Raw genomic sequence first — 15152 nt, 5'->3', positions numbered from 1 at the left:
ACCCCCCCCCCCAAGATGTATCATATTGTAATATCAGTAACATGCACAGAGAATGAGCAAAGAGGTTCAGACTGAAGAAAATTTCCTTATTCTAAATGAATTTAAGATAATCGACAGCATACGGAGATGTAGGAAAATTATTTACACCCCATTACGAAAATTACAGTGCACTCGTACTTTGAGAAGTTGCTTTCGTTGCAGAAGTGTGCCTATTTGTGTTTAAGCCGTTGCGTGACTTCAGGATTCAAAGGGCGCACACCGATCCTCATGGCAACTTCAGTGACTCTAGAATCTAAGAAGGTGTTTATGGGTTCGACTTCAGTCCTCCAACTATGCTATTTATGCACGCAAAACGTCGCGAGAGTGCACGCCACCTCGACATCGCTGTATTGGAGACGGGTTATCCTGATTTCAGGAGCGTTTAAAGTAAAAACACAAATTTGGGGAATGAAAAAGCATTAGAGGATTCTTCTCGGATGGGGAGAGCAGGATCATATTCTGGCTTGAGTGTATATTTTTTTCTGTTTTGAGAATAGGTGAAAATATCTGATCATGATCCTTTTACTCCTCTAGAAATTTTAAATGTCAAGTTTTGTGAAGAATGCTTTCCTTTCCCGATATGAAAAAAAAAGAATCATTTGAGGTGGAGGCTCATGATTTAAATGGATAATGGAAGATTATACGAAATATGGTTTTAAATATGCAAAACAATTAAAACTCGCTAGTGCATTTTTGTCACTTTGCAATCTTTAATAACTTCAACAATTCATAACCACAGTCGTTTTCAGGTCCATATTCTTTATGAATGCTTGAAAGAAAATGATACCAGTGTCACCTGCATTATGATTGTGCAACCAAGTAGTACATAGGTATTGTACATAAAAATGAAATCAGCGAGGAAAAAAAAAGGAAAAAAAAAGCCAATGTATTAGTTTATGACAAGGACAGCATGAATACAACAGAGCAAAATATGGGTAGTTGTACTACTGAAACGAGTTTAGTTAAGAATATTAGTCCACTAGATACTCAATTTCTCTAACTTATAAAAAGTAGAAGCATAGGCAAATCTTCAGAGTCCTGAAAATACTCTACTGCATCTTCGGGATGTGGTTCAGATGGGCAGATGAGAAGTGATTGTTGTAGAGTAAGCCACCTATAATACAATATTTGCTGAGGTGAGATTCCATTCAATTCCTATTGAATTTCGAGCTCTGCACACACTTTAGGTTGTGGTTCCTCTGCTATTTCACTTTGCACTTCGAAGTACTATTCGTGCATTACGCTGCCGAATGTGCGTTTCCACCCAGCGTTATTTTTGGTGATAACGACTTTCCTTCTTTGTTCCAGGCTAGCTTCGCATTGGAAGCCGTACTCCGCGGCGCATTAATGAATCTGTCGTCACTGAAGCGCTGCCAAATGGAAAGCACTCATAGTGGCATCTCATAGGTCAACTTTTCTTGTAACCGTCCTAGATTTTTTAAACTACTGGCGAACATCCCGCTTATTTTTATCATATTACTTCCAGTGAGAGATCTACGTACCTAACGTTTTCATTTTCCTGTCCAATTAGTCCATGAATTGATGACAATAACAATTCGGTAGAAGACTTTTAAATTAATATAGCATTAATTGTTGAATCAATCTGGCATATATAAAAGCTAACCAGCCTTAGAATATGTAACTCAATTTTTGAAAAGTAACATGAATTTGTGTTCTAAATTAAATTCACAGAGTAAGAATCAGAGAGTACAGTGTAGAAAATATAACGTTCTGATATCCGATCGTTTAAAACGTAGCCATGGAAACGAAAGCCAGTTCTCGAGATAACTGACTAGTAAGGCATGAGATGTTGCCATGGAAACGCTGTTATAATTAATAAATGTGAACAGAATGCGGTGGAAATGCGTGTAGAAGTCTGCAATCCTACATGAAGTAGGACAGAAATGAGATACCAAGGGACTCTTTAAAGATGGATATTATATGAAACATTCTAACCTCAAGATTCGCACTATTTTCAGATTACGTTTGTATTTTAAAACCAGATTACCGCGTATTTCTTGTCTTCTTCTTACATACACAGTGATTTTTGAACACCTTACCTAGTACCTAGATTATTGAATCATCTAAGTCAGGGATTCTCAATCTATGGTACGTGAGCCACTGCCTTACTGCTACATCTATTATCTCGAATTAAATATAGTGGTACGCCACTGGAAAAGGTTGAGAACCCCTGATCTAAGTAAATCCACTGTAGATCTACGGTGCAATATGTACTATAACATTACACGTAGGTGAGACTCATTAAAAAAAAAATATTAGTTATAGAATTCCTAAGAAAAATAACGAGATAGTCGCATCTTCCCCATACATCTTAGTATCGTTTTTAAGTCATTTCAGATAAGATGTGGAAGATATCCGCTTGTCAGTTTTCGACATAAGTGCTTATGCAGAAACTAGTATAATTAAAAATAATATCTTAGGAGAAATAATTCATGGCTATTTCCAAGACCAAATGCCGAAGAGAGCGAATAAAATGTTCAATAGAGATGCTAGAATAACTAACTTTATCATTACTCAACGATCAAATAAACATGAGTACCACACAGAAGGAATTAATGATATAATGTGAGTAATGTGTGTTTCCTTATGTGCAGGTGTAGTTTCTCTGGATGCCTGTCGCAAGCAGACAATTTTCATCTTCTTGCTACGATTATCTTAAGAGGCCTTTCCTAGATCAAGGCCATTTGTGGAAGCGGAAATTAACTTGTCCTTCTGCTTCCATTTAACTAGCTGATATGAACTCTCGCTCATGTATTACTTTTGATACCTATTCACCTTATTTAGTTCGTAACACAGCCATCATATTTTCATTATAAACTGTTCCATTTCCACATTCATTCTGCCAAACTATACCTAATTTTTTAAACAGAAATCCAATTCTTTAATCAGTTTCATCTTGCTTTTTTTAATTTCATCGAAGTATTTGAAATGTATGAAATATTTCACACACTCCATTTGTGAAACAAACGGATAAATATTTTTCATGGCTCTAAGGAAAGTAAAATTAAAACTAAAGCAAAACCAATGCTCTAACCATTTCTACTTTTAGTTCCATTTAATTACTACTAAAAACACGGCCATTGGCTTTAATATCGTACTCCATAACGTTAACACAACCTGCTCAGCATGTGAGCTTCGCGATTTCAAAAGGAAAATTATTTGTTATCATGCACAACGCGTATACTGAACGACTGTCGTGCAATAGTACAATCAGTAATTAGAAGATCAACTAGTGCGAGCTGAAATGCTGAGTGATGATCAACTTATGATTAAATGAATATACATATAAACTTATAAGTTCGGATGTTCACGATTTACAGTACCTAATTAGATAAACTTGGAAAATATAAAACTGATTCTAACGATACCAGAGTATTTGTGTGTGTGGATGGGGGGGGGGGGAGAGTCTAAATAGTTTGTATCGCACTTTCTTTTTTTTTTTTTTTTTTAATGTCGAAGAATCATTTCTTTTTTCTTTTTCCATTTTGAGTTATTTCGAAACTGCCTTCCAGATGAATATTGGTGATGGATATGGAGGAGTAACAAGTGACACTAGAGTTCTTTGATGTGGGATCAAATTCTCTATTCTGTAAAACAATACGTATATGAATACTTTGTGTAAAGTTATTCTAAACTTTCATTTCATGCCCTCAAATCTCGATTTACACCATTCCAATTTATTTAATGGCGATTCATCTTCCACCGAGATTTTTATGTCACCACTTTTAACTGACTTTACTTTTTTTCGATTGCATTGATCCAGTAAGTAGAGATGATGAGGCCTTTTGCTGTGCATCAGATAATCCTAATGCCTACCGTACCTCTTTAAACAATGATCTAAGTATCTGCATCTTATTCTCTAGGCAGATGAGACTAATGTTTGGTTTCTTCCATCATTCAGAAGTACTCTCCTCCTCGGGTTGTCTGGTATTATAAGAATGCATGTGGGATCTGCTTCCTTTCTTCCATAGGATTTTCCTCCCAGTCTTCTGATGAAAACCTGTGCGATTAACGCATCGCTGAAACAGTTCTATACGTATGGTAGTATTTATTTCTTATTCTACTTAAAATGTGCTAAGTCTGTTCAAAAGAAGAAACAAGTATGTCACAACTGTCTTCTTGATCGAAATATCCATCCTCCTTTTTTGCCTGTGTGCTAATGTTCGAAAATAGTCAAATTATCAACGAATCAAAAAATAATTTTGAAAAAGCCAGTTATTGGAGTAAAACTTTAAATACATACATTTAAAATGTCTTTTAGTCCTTGGCCAACAACTAGCAGTAAAGTTTGTCTAACTGCTTCCGCTTTATTGCGCTTTGATTGTTTTATTGCATCATAATCTATAAAAAAGCCAGAAAGCTTTTTCTGGCTTCCATCTCTTTCAATTTTTGCTTTGGATGATCTTAAATGCCTTGCGTTTGAAACTAACTACGTTCAAGGCGCTAATGAGAAGAAATACAATTTGAATATGAGAAGCCTCCTGGTCATAATGGCATTTCAACCATTGTACTGAACATTTACAGAAATTGCTTTATAACTTTTGTATAAGCGGTGGGAAGGTAATTTCATTTGGATCCACTTAAGTACTAAGAATAATTTTTGAGTGGAAGACTTGTTTTTTTTACCTGTTCATCTTTTCTTTTAGACTGATTCATGGTGACCGCATTGTGTTTTCCTATTCGCAAAGAAAACATGGACTTCCATTACTTAATGTGTAATGGAATGTTTCAGAAGCAGAAAAATTTCACCGGTCTCCATAAATTAGTCTGTGTTTTATATATCACTTTATAAAAGGGATAATGAGGAGAAAATGTTTCCAATTTTTACAAAAATGTTAGCTTCTTTCACGACGAGAAGCTTGCATTGGCTTGGATTATATTCTTCTGCATCTACACTTAGCTTGGCTTCTCAATCCGAGACCAGTGCGGAATCCTCCAGTGCACTTAAATTTCTCTCCGGATCATTTGTTTTGTACGGACTATTACAGGTCACACAAGTTCATGCTAGCGTCATTGCTTATAATGATATTGCGAATAGAATGAAACATCCTATTAAGTGATTGTGGGTTTGAAGATATAGGTCCACGAGGCATATGATGGGTCTCATACGGAGATGGCAGGGCTTTCTTTCCATCGCTGAAATCCTGTTTTTTTTTTTTTTTTTTCTGCAATTGACAGAGTACAAGCAATTTAACATAATATACGAGTGTCACAACGTTAATTGTTTTACCCACATCTAAAAGTTTCGATCAGTTTAACCAGGCGTGAGCCACAGGCCTCTGGCAGACAAAAGTTTGTGATAAGAACCGCACTTTGGTTAGACCAAAAAAAAAAAAAAAAAAAGCTCGCATTTATAAGAATTCTTCACTTAAAGAGGAGTTAGCCGATCTTATATGGAAGTAGGATTTTTCGTCCCTTTCTTTTAAACAAACGTCAATTAACTAAATTATATATCATTGTACTTCTTGTCGGGGTGGGGGGGGGTCTCCTTTCCCATCTTAGAATTTTAAATGCTTGTATCACTTGTTTATTCTTGTTCTAAAAGAATGATGAAAAATCATTTAAAAGTAGAAATTAAATGATTTCGGGTCTTCAAAATTAATTTTCATAAATATTTCCTTTCTATTAAATTTTTAAAAATTAAAAGTCATGTTGTAGTGATTAACTTAGTCGCACGGTTCTCATCTCTTAGACAGTTATGAAAGTCATTTCGGCTTGGTTTGCCAAGTGGACAGTGACGTCTGTGGTTTCGAATCCCACGGGGGCACGAATTGCGAAGGTCATTAGGTATACGAAATTCGCTTTTCTGTGTGAGACACCTACTTATTTGAAAGCCTGAACTGGCTTGAAATGGTGTTGCCTTGGTCTTCTACAGCAGGATTTCGTATTCTATAATCATTAACTGATTCACATTAAAAATGCACCATAGGTTTACAAGCTTTTATGGATCAAATTATTATTTTTTTAAAAATTTATTAATCACTAAATCCGCTGAGCGCATAAAACACTGACAAGTCAGAAATGTGTATTTCATTATTGAATTTTTATAAGGCAGTTTTCTTCTTAATGTTGATCTTCTTGAACACAAGTTGAACACAAGTAAGAAGTTTAAATGTGCAGGTCATTTTATAATGCTCAACAAAATGCCTAAAGATCTGTGCCTTGTATTGTTAAGATATAACTTCCTGGCTTAAAGATAATATCGTATCTGCATAATCATAACCAGCTTTTTTTTTTTTTTTTTTAAGAATAGGATAGCTACTGACATTTTCCATCCAGTTTTCAATAGCAGTTCAGAACCAGAAGTTCGAACAAACCTTGCTTTGCTTAATGTTCGGTAGATTACTACCGAACTGACAAAAATCAGTTTACTACTGTTTTTTTTTCCCTCAAATAGCGGCACTGTCGTCTCGAAATACGAAAGTATGGACCATTTTGAGATAATGATTCAGGTTCGAAGAACTTATATATAAATAGACATTTATTATTCCTTCGATGACGTATAACCTGTACGTTTCTATAACTGCTATATAGTTCCATCCCTAACGTCAAATGTTTTTTGTGGGTGTGTGGCTGGTGAAAATTAGACTGACTTTCTAACCTAATCGATGTCTAGCATCTGCTGTTACAAAGTATGTAACTGCAGATGTGGGCTCGTGATGACTAAAAATAACAAGTCATTGACTTATTCTGAGATCAGTGCACATGATTGCATCTTTTGAGCATGTGTGAATAGGGGCTTTCATCCAGTTTACTGTTACCTCATGGACAAGCTGTAAACAAACAAAAGCTTGCATCAACGTTCTCCTTCCAGTCAGTTATAAATTCTGGTACGCCATTTCCTGAGGATAATTATAATAGTATAATCATTACTTTTTTTTTTTTTGAAATAATGATTTATTCCTCTACAGTTTCACTGAGTTTTTATTTTGTTTTTCTCTCTCCTCATTCACCGTATCATTTCTTCTGCAACTTTGCGGTTATAGAATTTTTTCCTTCAAATATTTTCCCTTTGCTTCTTATCCAAAAACATCTTTATCAGAAAAATTTCAAACATCTGGAATTTTCTTAATGTATGGTTAGATCAAAATGAATTGATTGTGAAGCTGCGAAAACAGGAATATTCTACAAACTTTTTTTTTTGTCTCAGGAACCAGCACTTCATCAATCTTCTATTACCATGAAAGATAATTTTTTTAAAATTTCACCCATGCACCGTAATAGACTTCTGTCATATACCGAACTATCCATTGACTATGTCATTACTTAATATTCTCAAAAATAAGCTCTTTCTCAGTCGAAAATGTCAAAAAAATGGGATCTAGCGATTCTCAACAGTTAGGGAGTGATGAAAATTTGTAAAGCAGCATGCGCAGAGATCGCGATGCTCGTGGTCAAGACAGGTTACCAGTGCAGTTTAAGCTAATCAGCGATGCAATTGGGTTGCGCACTCAACGTATCGTATTAGATGGCACTGTTATTGGAATTTATGAATATATACTGTTCGTATTTTCTAGTGAAGTTTACGTGAAAATATGCATAGGTTTTGTAATGGAAACGTGACTGCTGCTATTGAGGAACACTGGCTATTGGATGAGGATGAAAATAATTTTTCACTAACAAAGAATTTCCTCCGCTTATGTTCCGGTAATGACAGTCCAGAAAGCTTACACAATGAAATATGTATATCATCCTCTGCGAATTGAACATCTTGAACTCTAGGGGAATGGCGAAAGATGTTGCAATTTTTCCATTAGTTTAGTAAACCTTCCCCCCCTCCACACACACACACACACACACACACACACACATCTCCACTTTTATCTTGTTTTCTGTATACATGTGCTATCGTTAGTGACTACTTCAATGAATAATACATCTTCCTCAATGTCTGCCGTTTACTCCGGAATTTGGAAATTGAACTTCCCTCTCTTCTTAGCTTTTCCGAAACCTGAATAAAAGGGTATTACCAGAATAATACATTATCGTAATTAATATTTCTTGGTACCTAGTTAAGGCATCAATGAAAACATCTTTACAATGTTTTAATTGGACTCAAATGAAACATGAGTGTAAGAAAGCGAGGGACCCAAGGCTCCTGAATTTTGGGACCCCCTAAAGTTTAAAAACAGTACTTGAAATTTTCATAAAATTTAATTTAAAAGTTATTGAAAAATAAACTTTTTAAATTGTTTATTATTAAATAACAATATATGCACAAAAATATTTAAGGTGGCCCATGAAATTCCTCATTGGAGGTGTCCTGAATAGTAATCATCTACTAATAAGCATAATGTTAAAAGTTTGTTTTAAAGCAAAAAAAAGTAATATTTTAATCTTAAATGGCATAAAATTAACTTAAAGACCACAAAACTTAAATCAAGTTTTGTTCAGAAAATGAATATTTTGCGAATTGTATTTATTAGTTTTTTTTAAATTTTATTATACATTAATAAGTTATATTTTAAATCTCCGATCATAACTAAGCCACATGGTCTTTCCAGGAGATCCCAAGTGCTTTGGACACGGAATCGACAAAACAAAATGGCACCCAGCCTTATGGCACTGATATGTGGGTTCTGCACGGTATTCCTGTTGGGCTATATGTCCGTGGTCAACTCTCCTGCTGGCCGTTCTCAACGATTTCCATCATCCTCATTAAGTGAGTATCATTAATCACACGAACGGATTATTGCAATGAGAATGCAACTTTAACATGCTATTCTGAACAAATTTGTTCAGAAAGATCTTTCGGACGTATTTAAATATGCTATTGATATGACATCAAACTGTTTTCTAAAATCGAAGTCTTATTCTTATTTGGATATTCTCTATATTCATTTTGTATAATTTTTACTTTTTTTCCTCTTCCTTTATAGGCTGTTCACCATCGGCCGATACTTCGACTTCAAATCACTCAAAGATTCACGTTCTTATATTATCCTACGCACGGAGTGGCTCATCTTTTCTCGGAGACCTTCTTCAAAGCTATTCTTCAGCTTTCTACCACTTTGAGCCACTCCACTATTTTGGGGGAATGGTTCCAGGATCTCAGATGTCTCTTGCTCGCAAACTGACCCGTGATCTTTTCAAATGCGACTACACCGACTGGGGATCGTTTCCAGAATGGGCCTACAACAATAACAACTTCATGATTTTTCAGCGTAGTACAAGATACTGGAAGACTTGCTCCTCCAAAGATCGGACCAAAGCCATTTGCTATAATGTATGTTTCCTGAGTTCTCAGTGCAAGTCGGCTCGTATACGTATAATCAAAACTATAAGACTACCTCTTCAACAGACTTTAGAACTCCTGGAAGAAAGTAAGGATTTAAATCTGAAAATCATCCATCTTATACGCGATCCTCGTGGTACAATGAATTCGCGAATGCAAAAAGATATTGCAAAGTGGTGTGGAAAATATAAAGCTTGTTCTTCGTCGAGGACGTTTTGTGGTCTTGTCGATTACGATTTAAGATTTGTCTGTCAATTTCACAGGAAGTATCCAAACAGTTACATGCTTCTGCGTTACGAAGACCTCGCTTTGTCTCCTCCACAAACAACCAAACGAATTTTTCAGTTCCTAGGCATAGATTCAGTTCCTAGCGAAGTGATGCGATTCTTAGATACCCACACTCGTGGAGTATCATCGGAACCATCGGGTTTAGGTTATTATCTCACGTTTCCTTATAGAACCACACGAAATTCCACACAGGCAGCTACGGAGTGGTACAGACGTCTGGATTTCAAAGAGGTACTCAGGATTCAACAAAACTGCAGAAACGTTCTGAATAAGTTAGGCTATACTATCGTTAGAGCTAAGTCTGAGTTGTCGCCAGAAGAAGTTCTTAACAAAAGTCACAAGGAAATTAGTTATTGCTTAGATACGTAGCACAATAACACTGTTACATCTTTTTATGATCTCAAAGAAACATCTCTAGCATGTTTTGTTTTTGTTTTATATAAACTTGAAAAGCTCCTCTCTGGGCAGCAGTTCTAAATAGTCGTTATTCACATTCCTTAGTGCTGGAGGAAAAAAAAAAGAAGAAACCTAAATAGTTTAGGACTACATATCACAACACCAATAACATTTACATTGAACTCTGTCTTGCTCATTTACACTTGTTTGGTATTGATTGCTGTGGGTACCGAATGAATGACAGTTGTGATATTAAACTGTGATCTGCGAAGGAAGCCATTCAGAACAACAGCAAACAGTGGAAGGTGATAGCGTTAATGATGGTTGTTGTTGTTCATACATTCCTGCTCCAGTATTTTACTTATTCCCAAAATTCGGTAGGAGATCATGAGAGGAACATCAAGTTTGGAAGTTCCTGTTAAATTAAAGGCATAATAACGAACTCAAACAAGGACGAGTGAAGATGTGTTATTATTATGATTGTTATTTATTACTTGTCTGTTCACTAATAATTGTTAGCACTTTGTTCTTTATTTATTTGGCTGCATGCTAAGGCACCCGCATTGTACAGATGTATTGTCATCTTATTTTTTTATATATATATTTGCAACATAACTCATTCTGAACGACATCATACTGCCATTTCTTTCATCTTGAAACCAACGGATTTTTGAACATTATGTGCCTGTAATTTGCTTCGCATTCGCTGCATTTATGGAGACCAATACCCTCGCGTATACAGAACACTATTTTTACTGCGGTCTCACATTCCCTTGACTCAAGGGACATTTCATCGAATCGAAATGGTTATTCAGAGAAATTTACATTAACTTCAGTAGCACATACCGCATCGTGGGACGTTTAGAAATTTCCCATTAACTTTTGTGGCCATCTGGCTAGTGACGGTATTAGAATATTTGAAATTAGTGATAAAAATATTTATCTTCCTTACAATTTTCTAATTTTAATCAACGAGACACTTGTTTTGTCTAACATAGCTGTGCGCCGTGTTAAGTGTCCTTATGCTTCAGTACTTCTGAGCTATTTGTTGCGAGACAGTATCCCACCTGGCATTTTTCATCTTTCCGAAAGTGCGTTTGCTAGTTCGTAAATCACTGACCCATTTTTAAAACCTGTTTTATTATTCTCACTTATCAGTCATGTTGCTGCAGTCGAAGGTTATTGCACGACTCATTTCTCTTTGAATTTGATATTTATTTCATTAAACTGCGTGTTCATGATGTAATTATCATGATCACAGTTCTTAGAGAATCTGGCAGGGAAGAAAAATAAGTGGAATATTTTTGAAACCGAAACAGTATTAATCGTAAAGATGATTTCTAGAATCGAAGGATACTTGCTCACAAGATCCCATGTTTTGTTGATTTTATCGAATGGACATTTTTAACCAATAAGAAAATTATTTGAAAAACCACTGAAATTCGAAAGCGGAACAGTTTTTAACTAATAAAACCAATGGTAGAAGACGCGAATTCATCTATTTTTACAATTAAGATGAATACTAAACTTTTGCTATTAACAGCTTTAATGCTCTTCTAACTCTAAAAAAAAATAAAATTAACATTCTGATTTGTGTAACATTTTGGGAACTTATCGGGACTAATATATGAGTGTTGAAATTTATTCCCATTGAATATCTTGTAGAACTCAAGTGCCAGTTAAGAAAATGACCTACAAAGTAACTATGCAGAAGCATTTGCGATATTAATAGACCTAACGACTTAATAAACAAAAGGTAAGAACAAAAAATGGGAGATTACGTTCACTTTGCAAAACATTACTTATTTGCGTAACTGGCGCAGTGAAAATTGCATTTTAGTCTTTATGTGGAGTGATAGTTATTATTCGATTTGACACGATTAAAATTATTCACATTTTCCTCGGCCATATGTTTTCCCACAATCGGTTTATTCATTCTCGAGTTACTTAAGCAATCATATGAACAGTTCTTCGCTTGGAGGGCTTCTAAAATGTATATCATTCTTGGATGAAAAGGAGAATTCATCATCTGACTTTGCACCTTCGAATCTATTTCCACCTTAATCAGTGATGTTTGTGGCCTCTAGGTGGTAGACGATTTTCGCCCCTATTATGAGACCATCGTCTGGTTTATTGAGACGCCTGAAGTGCCTTGAAAATGGACCAAGTTTGACCTTTAGAGCAGGGTAATTTGCGAATTATCTAACATTCTTTGATCGACTGGTTTGCAATTTTTTGGATGAGTCCACATAAAGTCTGAAATTGAAAAAAAAAAAATTTTAATTAAATGCAAACTGTAATCTCGATGATGAAAAATTAGCCAAATAAGACAGATTCGATTTTAAAGAGGATTAGAGGAACTTATTGCTGTGACATTTTTCAGCCGATTCCTGAGTTAGTCTGTCTTTGGGACAGGCAGTCGGTTTTTTTTTTTTTCGAGAAGAAATTTTAACTTTTAACCCCCAACTCAAAAAAAATTACCTTACAATTCATGATGATATGGTGGTAATTGTCTACCGTATTCTCGTATCCCTTCGTGCAGCAGGCGCTTTAGGACGGCGCATTTCCAAAAGATACGACTAAAAGTGTCATTCATTGGAAATGAGAAGGCGTTAATTTTTTTTTTTTTTTTTTTCTTCAGTACGATAAGAATTTGAGTTAGGTTTCATGAGAATGATTCGGTTTTGCCTTACCAGAATCTCGAGTTTTTCGTCCCTCCCACACAACACAAATCGACTAGAGAATATACAGACAATACATACATCACATAGTCTAAATAGTTCGTTAACATAATTCAATCTTGGTTCAATCCACGAGTTTAATTGAATACACAAAAATTGCATGCAAAAATTTTAGAAATCAGGAAGTCAAATTTTGGAATTATAAAATATTTTATTGCTATAATTCTGCTAATAAAATATTTCCGGGCCTCATACTTAATGTAATTAAACAGTAAAAAAACTGTTTCGCTTTCAGGATACAATTTATTTTTATTACACACACATGATACAATTTCTTATCCCTTATAAGGTGCCTTTTAACTTGCTTCTTGTGAAAGATATTTTTACCTTAAGCAGAACTGCTGTAGTTAAATTACGACTCTAGTCTAAAATGAAAAAAAATGGTTCAACTTCCAACCGATCTGTTGAGAAAGCACAAAAATAAACTCTTAAGAGTAGTGAAAGTTTCTCTAAAACTAATTTGTACTACGTTCATTGTAATTAATTTTACTCACAGTTTATATACTTTCGCATAAATAGCATATTTTTATAACACCCACATAATTTCATGATTATTTTATTCGGGTTATTCAAAAATAATCAACAATTTAGAGAATAAGAGAATAAAATTTGATTAGTTCGTTATTAATGGTTTTCTCATTTCATATTAAATAACAAACAAGTTTGGTTCATTAAAGGTAGCAAATATTCTGTAGTTAATGACCGCAAATTCTTTTAATTCTTATATACATAGTACATTGAATAATACTCTGATCAAATATTTTGCAAATTATCAAACTGCTTTTAAAAATCACTCTAGAAAATGGAAATTAAAAATTATTATTACATGCAATAATAAAATATTCGATTCTTATACTTGCATGGAAGATTTTTCATAAACATTTCTGAACAGAACGCTGTAAATATAGTACATTTAAACAAATGTATTTTCGTCACAGAAATATCAGAATCATTGTTAGCAATTGCATAATACAAATCGGGAATGAAACGTCGATAATTTACTGCATTATTATTGTATTTACTATAAACGGCGCCAGGGGTTTAAATGAACTGGAGAATTGCGTTGCCTTTTCATCAAGAGGAAATGGTATTTATTCCACGTGCACTCATACATTTTCTGCATGAGAAATGTTAGACATGACACCATTAAAGTCTTCCACTTGTGATTGTGAACTATTCTTGCACAATTACATTTTGATTAAATAACTTTAATGTATTTTCCCTCTCGCGTCTTGGTAAGCAGTAATTTACTGATAGCAGTTTCCATTTTTGCGTTTATGAAATTCCACATATTCGTAAATGAATGAGAAACTGCAATAATTCGTGTGCAGTTATTTGAAATATAGATTAAAAGTGAAATTTAGTGCTCTTGTAGAATTGAATTACATAATAGACTGGAAAACATTTTAGCTTTTAAATAGTGAAACTTAAGAGAATTTATAATAAACATGTAGGAAACTAGTCGAGTTGGAAAGAATTTGCCAAAGGTAGACAATTTGCATTTATGATAAATCGTTTAATAATTAGTGCATGTTTAAAAACATCTAATGTACAGTGTAAACTTTGTATCAATTGTGTCAGTGCTTAAGTTTTAAGCTGTTCCTGACTACTGGGTAGTTGGAGTCATGTGTTATTTAGACAGCTGTATCTGTGGTGTCCCCTTATACGGGAAATTAAATATTTGAATCCTTTCACCAGCCTCTGTCTAATTATTAACACTTCACATACACTTCCTATTCTGAGATTGGGAATCTTCTGTGTCAAGTGCCTCAACTGATGATTCCAGGTGTTCAATAGGATTTCAATCATGGAACACACGATTGACTAACATTCTTCTCCGAAAATACCTCAGTCTCTGGTAGCTATTATTTAGCAATGATGGTATCATGCATGGTTATAATATCATCATTGCTCACAACAATAGAAAGATAAAGAAATGGCATCCATCAGGATTGTAACAGCGATTCTCACAAACCATTTTCGAACTATGGCGTCCTTCAATGACTTGTCCAGCGGACATCAACGAACCTTTTGCTTCATATTTGCTTTTGTTTCACCTTCACATAAAAAGCCCGAGTTCATCAACTACACACTATTTCTACTATAATCAGAATTTTCATATTTCTTTCTGAAATTAGATTGATTATTTGCTACTCCTTATCTAATTGCTTCAGTTCCCTGCATATTCACTTTATGAAATAAGCATCTTATTTCATAAAGATATATACTGAAATTTTACACACTTGTTCTCTAGCTGTAGACGGGCACATAGTCTCTCTGCCAGATCTAAAATAGGCCTTTGCCTCAAACGCCGATTAAAAAAAAAAAATGCACAATTAGGATGAACTCAATATTTGGTCAACATGGTCGAAGCATTCGTGGTACGTTTATTCCGGTTTTTCAATAAAACATTTTGCATCAAATAATTACTC

At 34.6% G+C, this 15152-nt stretch overlaps 1 protein-coding gene across 2 annotated transcripts in view; it reads left to right on the top strand.

Annotated features, from left to right (window-relative positions):
• Positions 1-14412, top strand: part of LOC150095478 (carbohydrate sulfotransferase 1-like) — a 73432-nt gene extending 59020 nt beyond the window's left edge. For both annotated transcript variants that reach the window (XM_090410155.1, XM_090410154.1), the window contains exons 2-3: positions 8565-8722; positions 8940-14412. In XM_090410155.1, the coding sequence (XP_090266281.1) occupies positions 8565-8722; positions 8940-9952 (1171 nt within the window). In that variant the 3' untranslated portion in view covers positions 9953-14412. The remainder of the gene's footprint in view (positions 1-8564; positions 8723-8939) is intronic.
• The last annotated feature ends 740 nt before the right edge of the window (positions 14413-15152 follow it).

The sequence above is a fragment of the Typopeltis vanoorti genome, chromosome 20 (genome assembly GCF_054136105.1).
Source record: "Typopeltis vanoorti isolate ZY-2024b chromosome 20, IOZ_Tvanoo_1.0, whole genome shotgun sequence".
NCBI lineage: Eukaryota > Metazoa > Arthropoda > Arachnida > Uropygi > Thelyphonidae > Typopeltis > Typopeltis vanoorti.
Note: the sequence above shows the minus strand (reverse complement) of the source record. Positions and strands in the feature narration are given on the sequence as shown.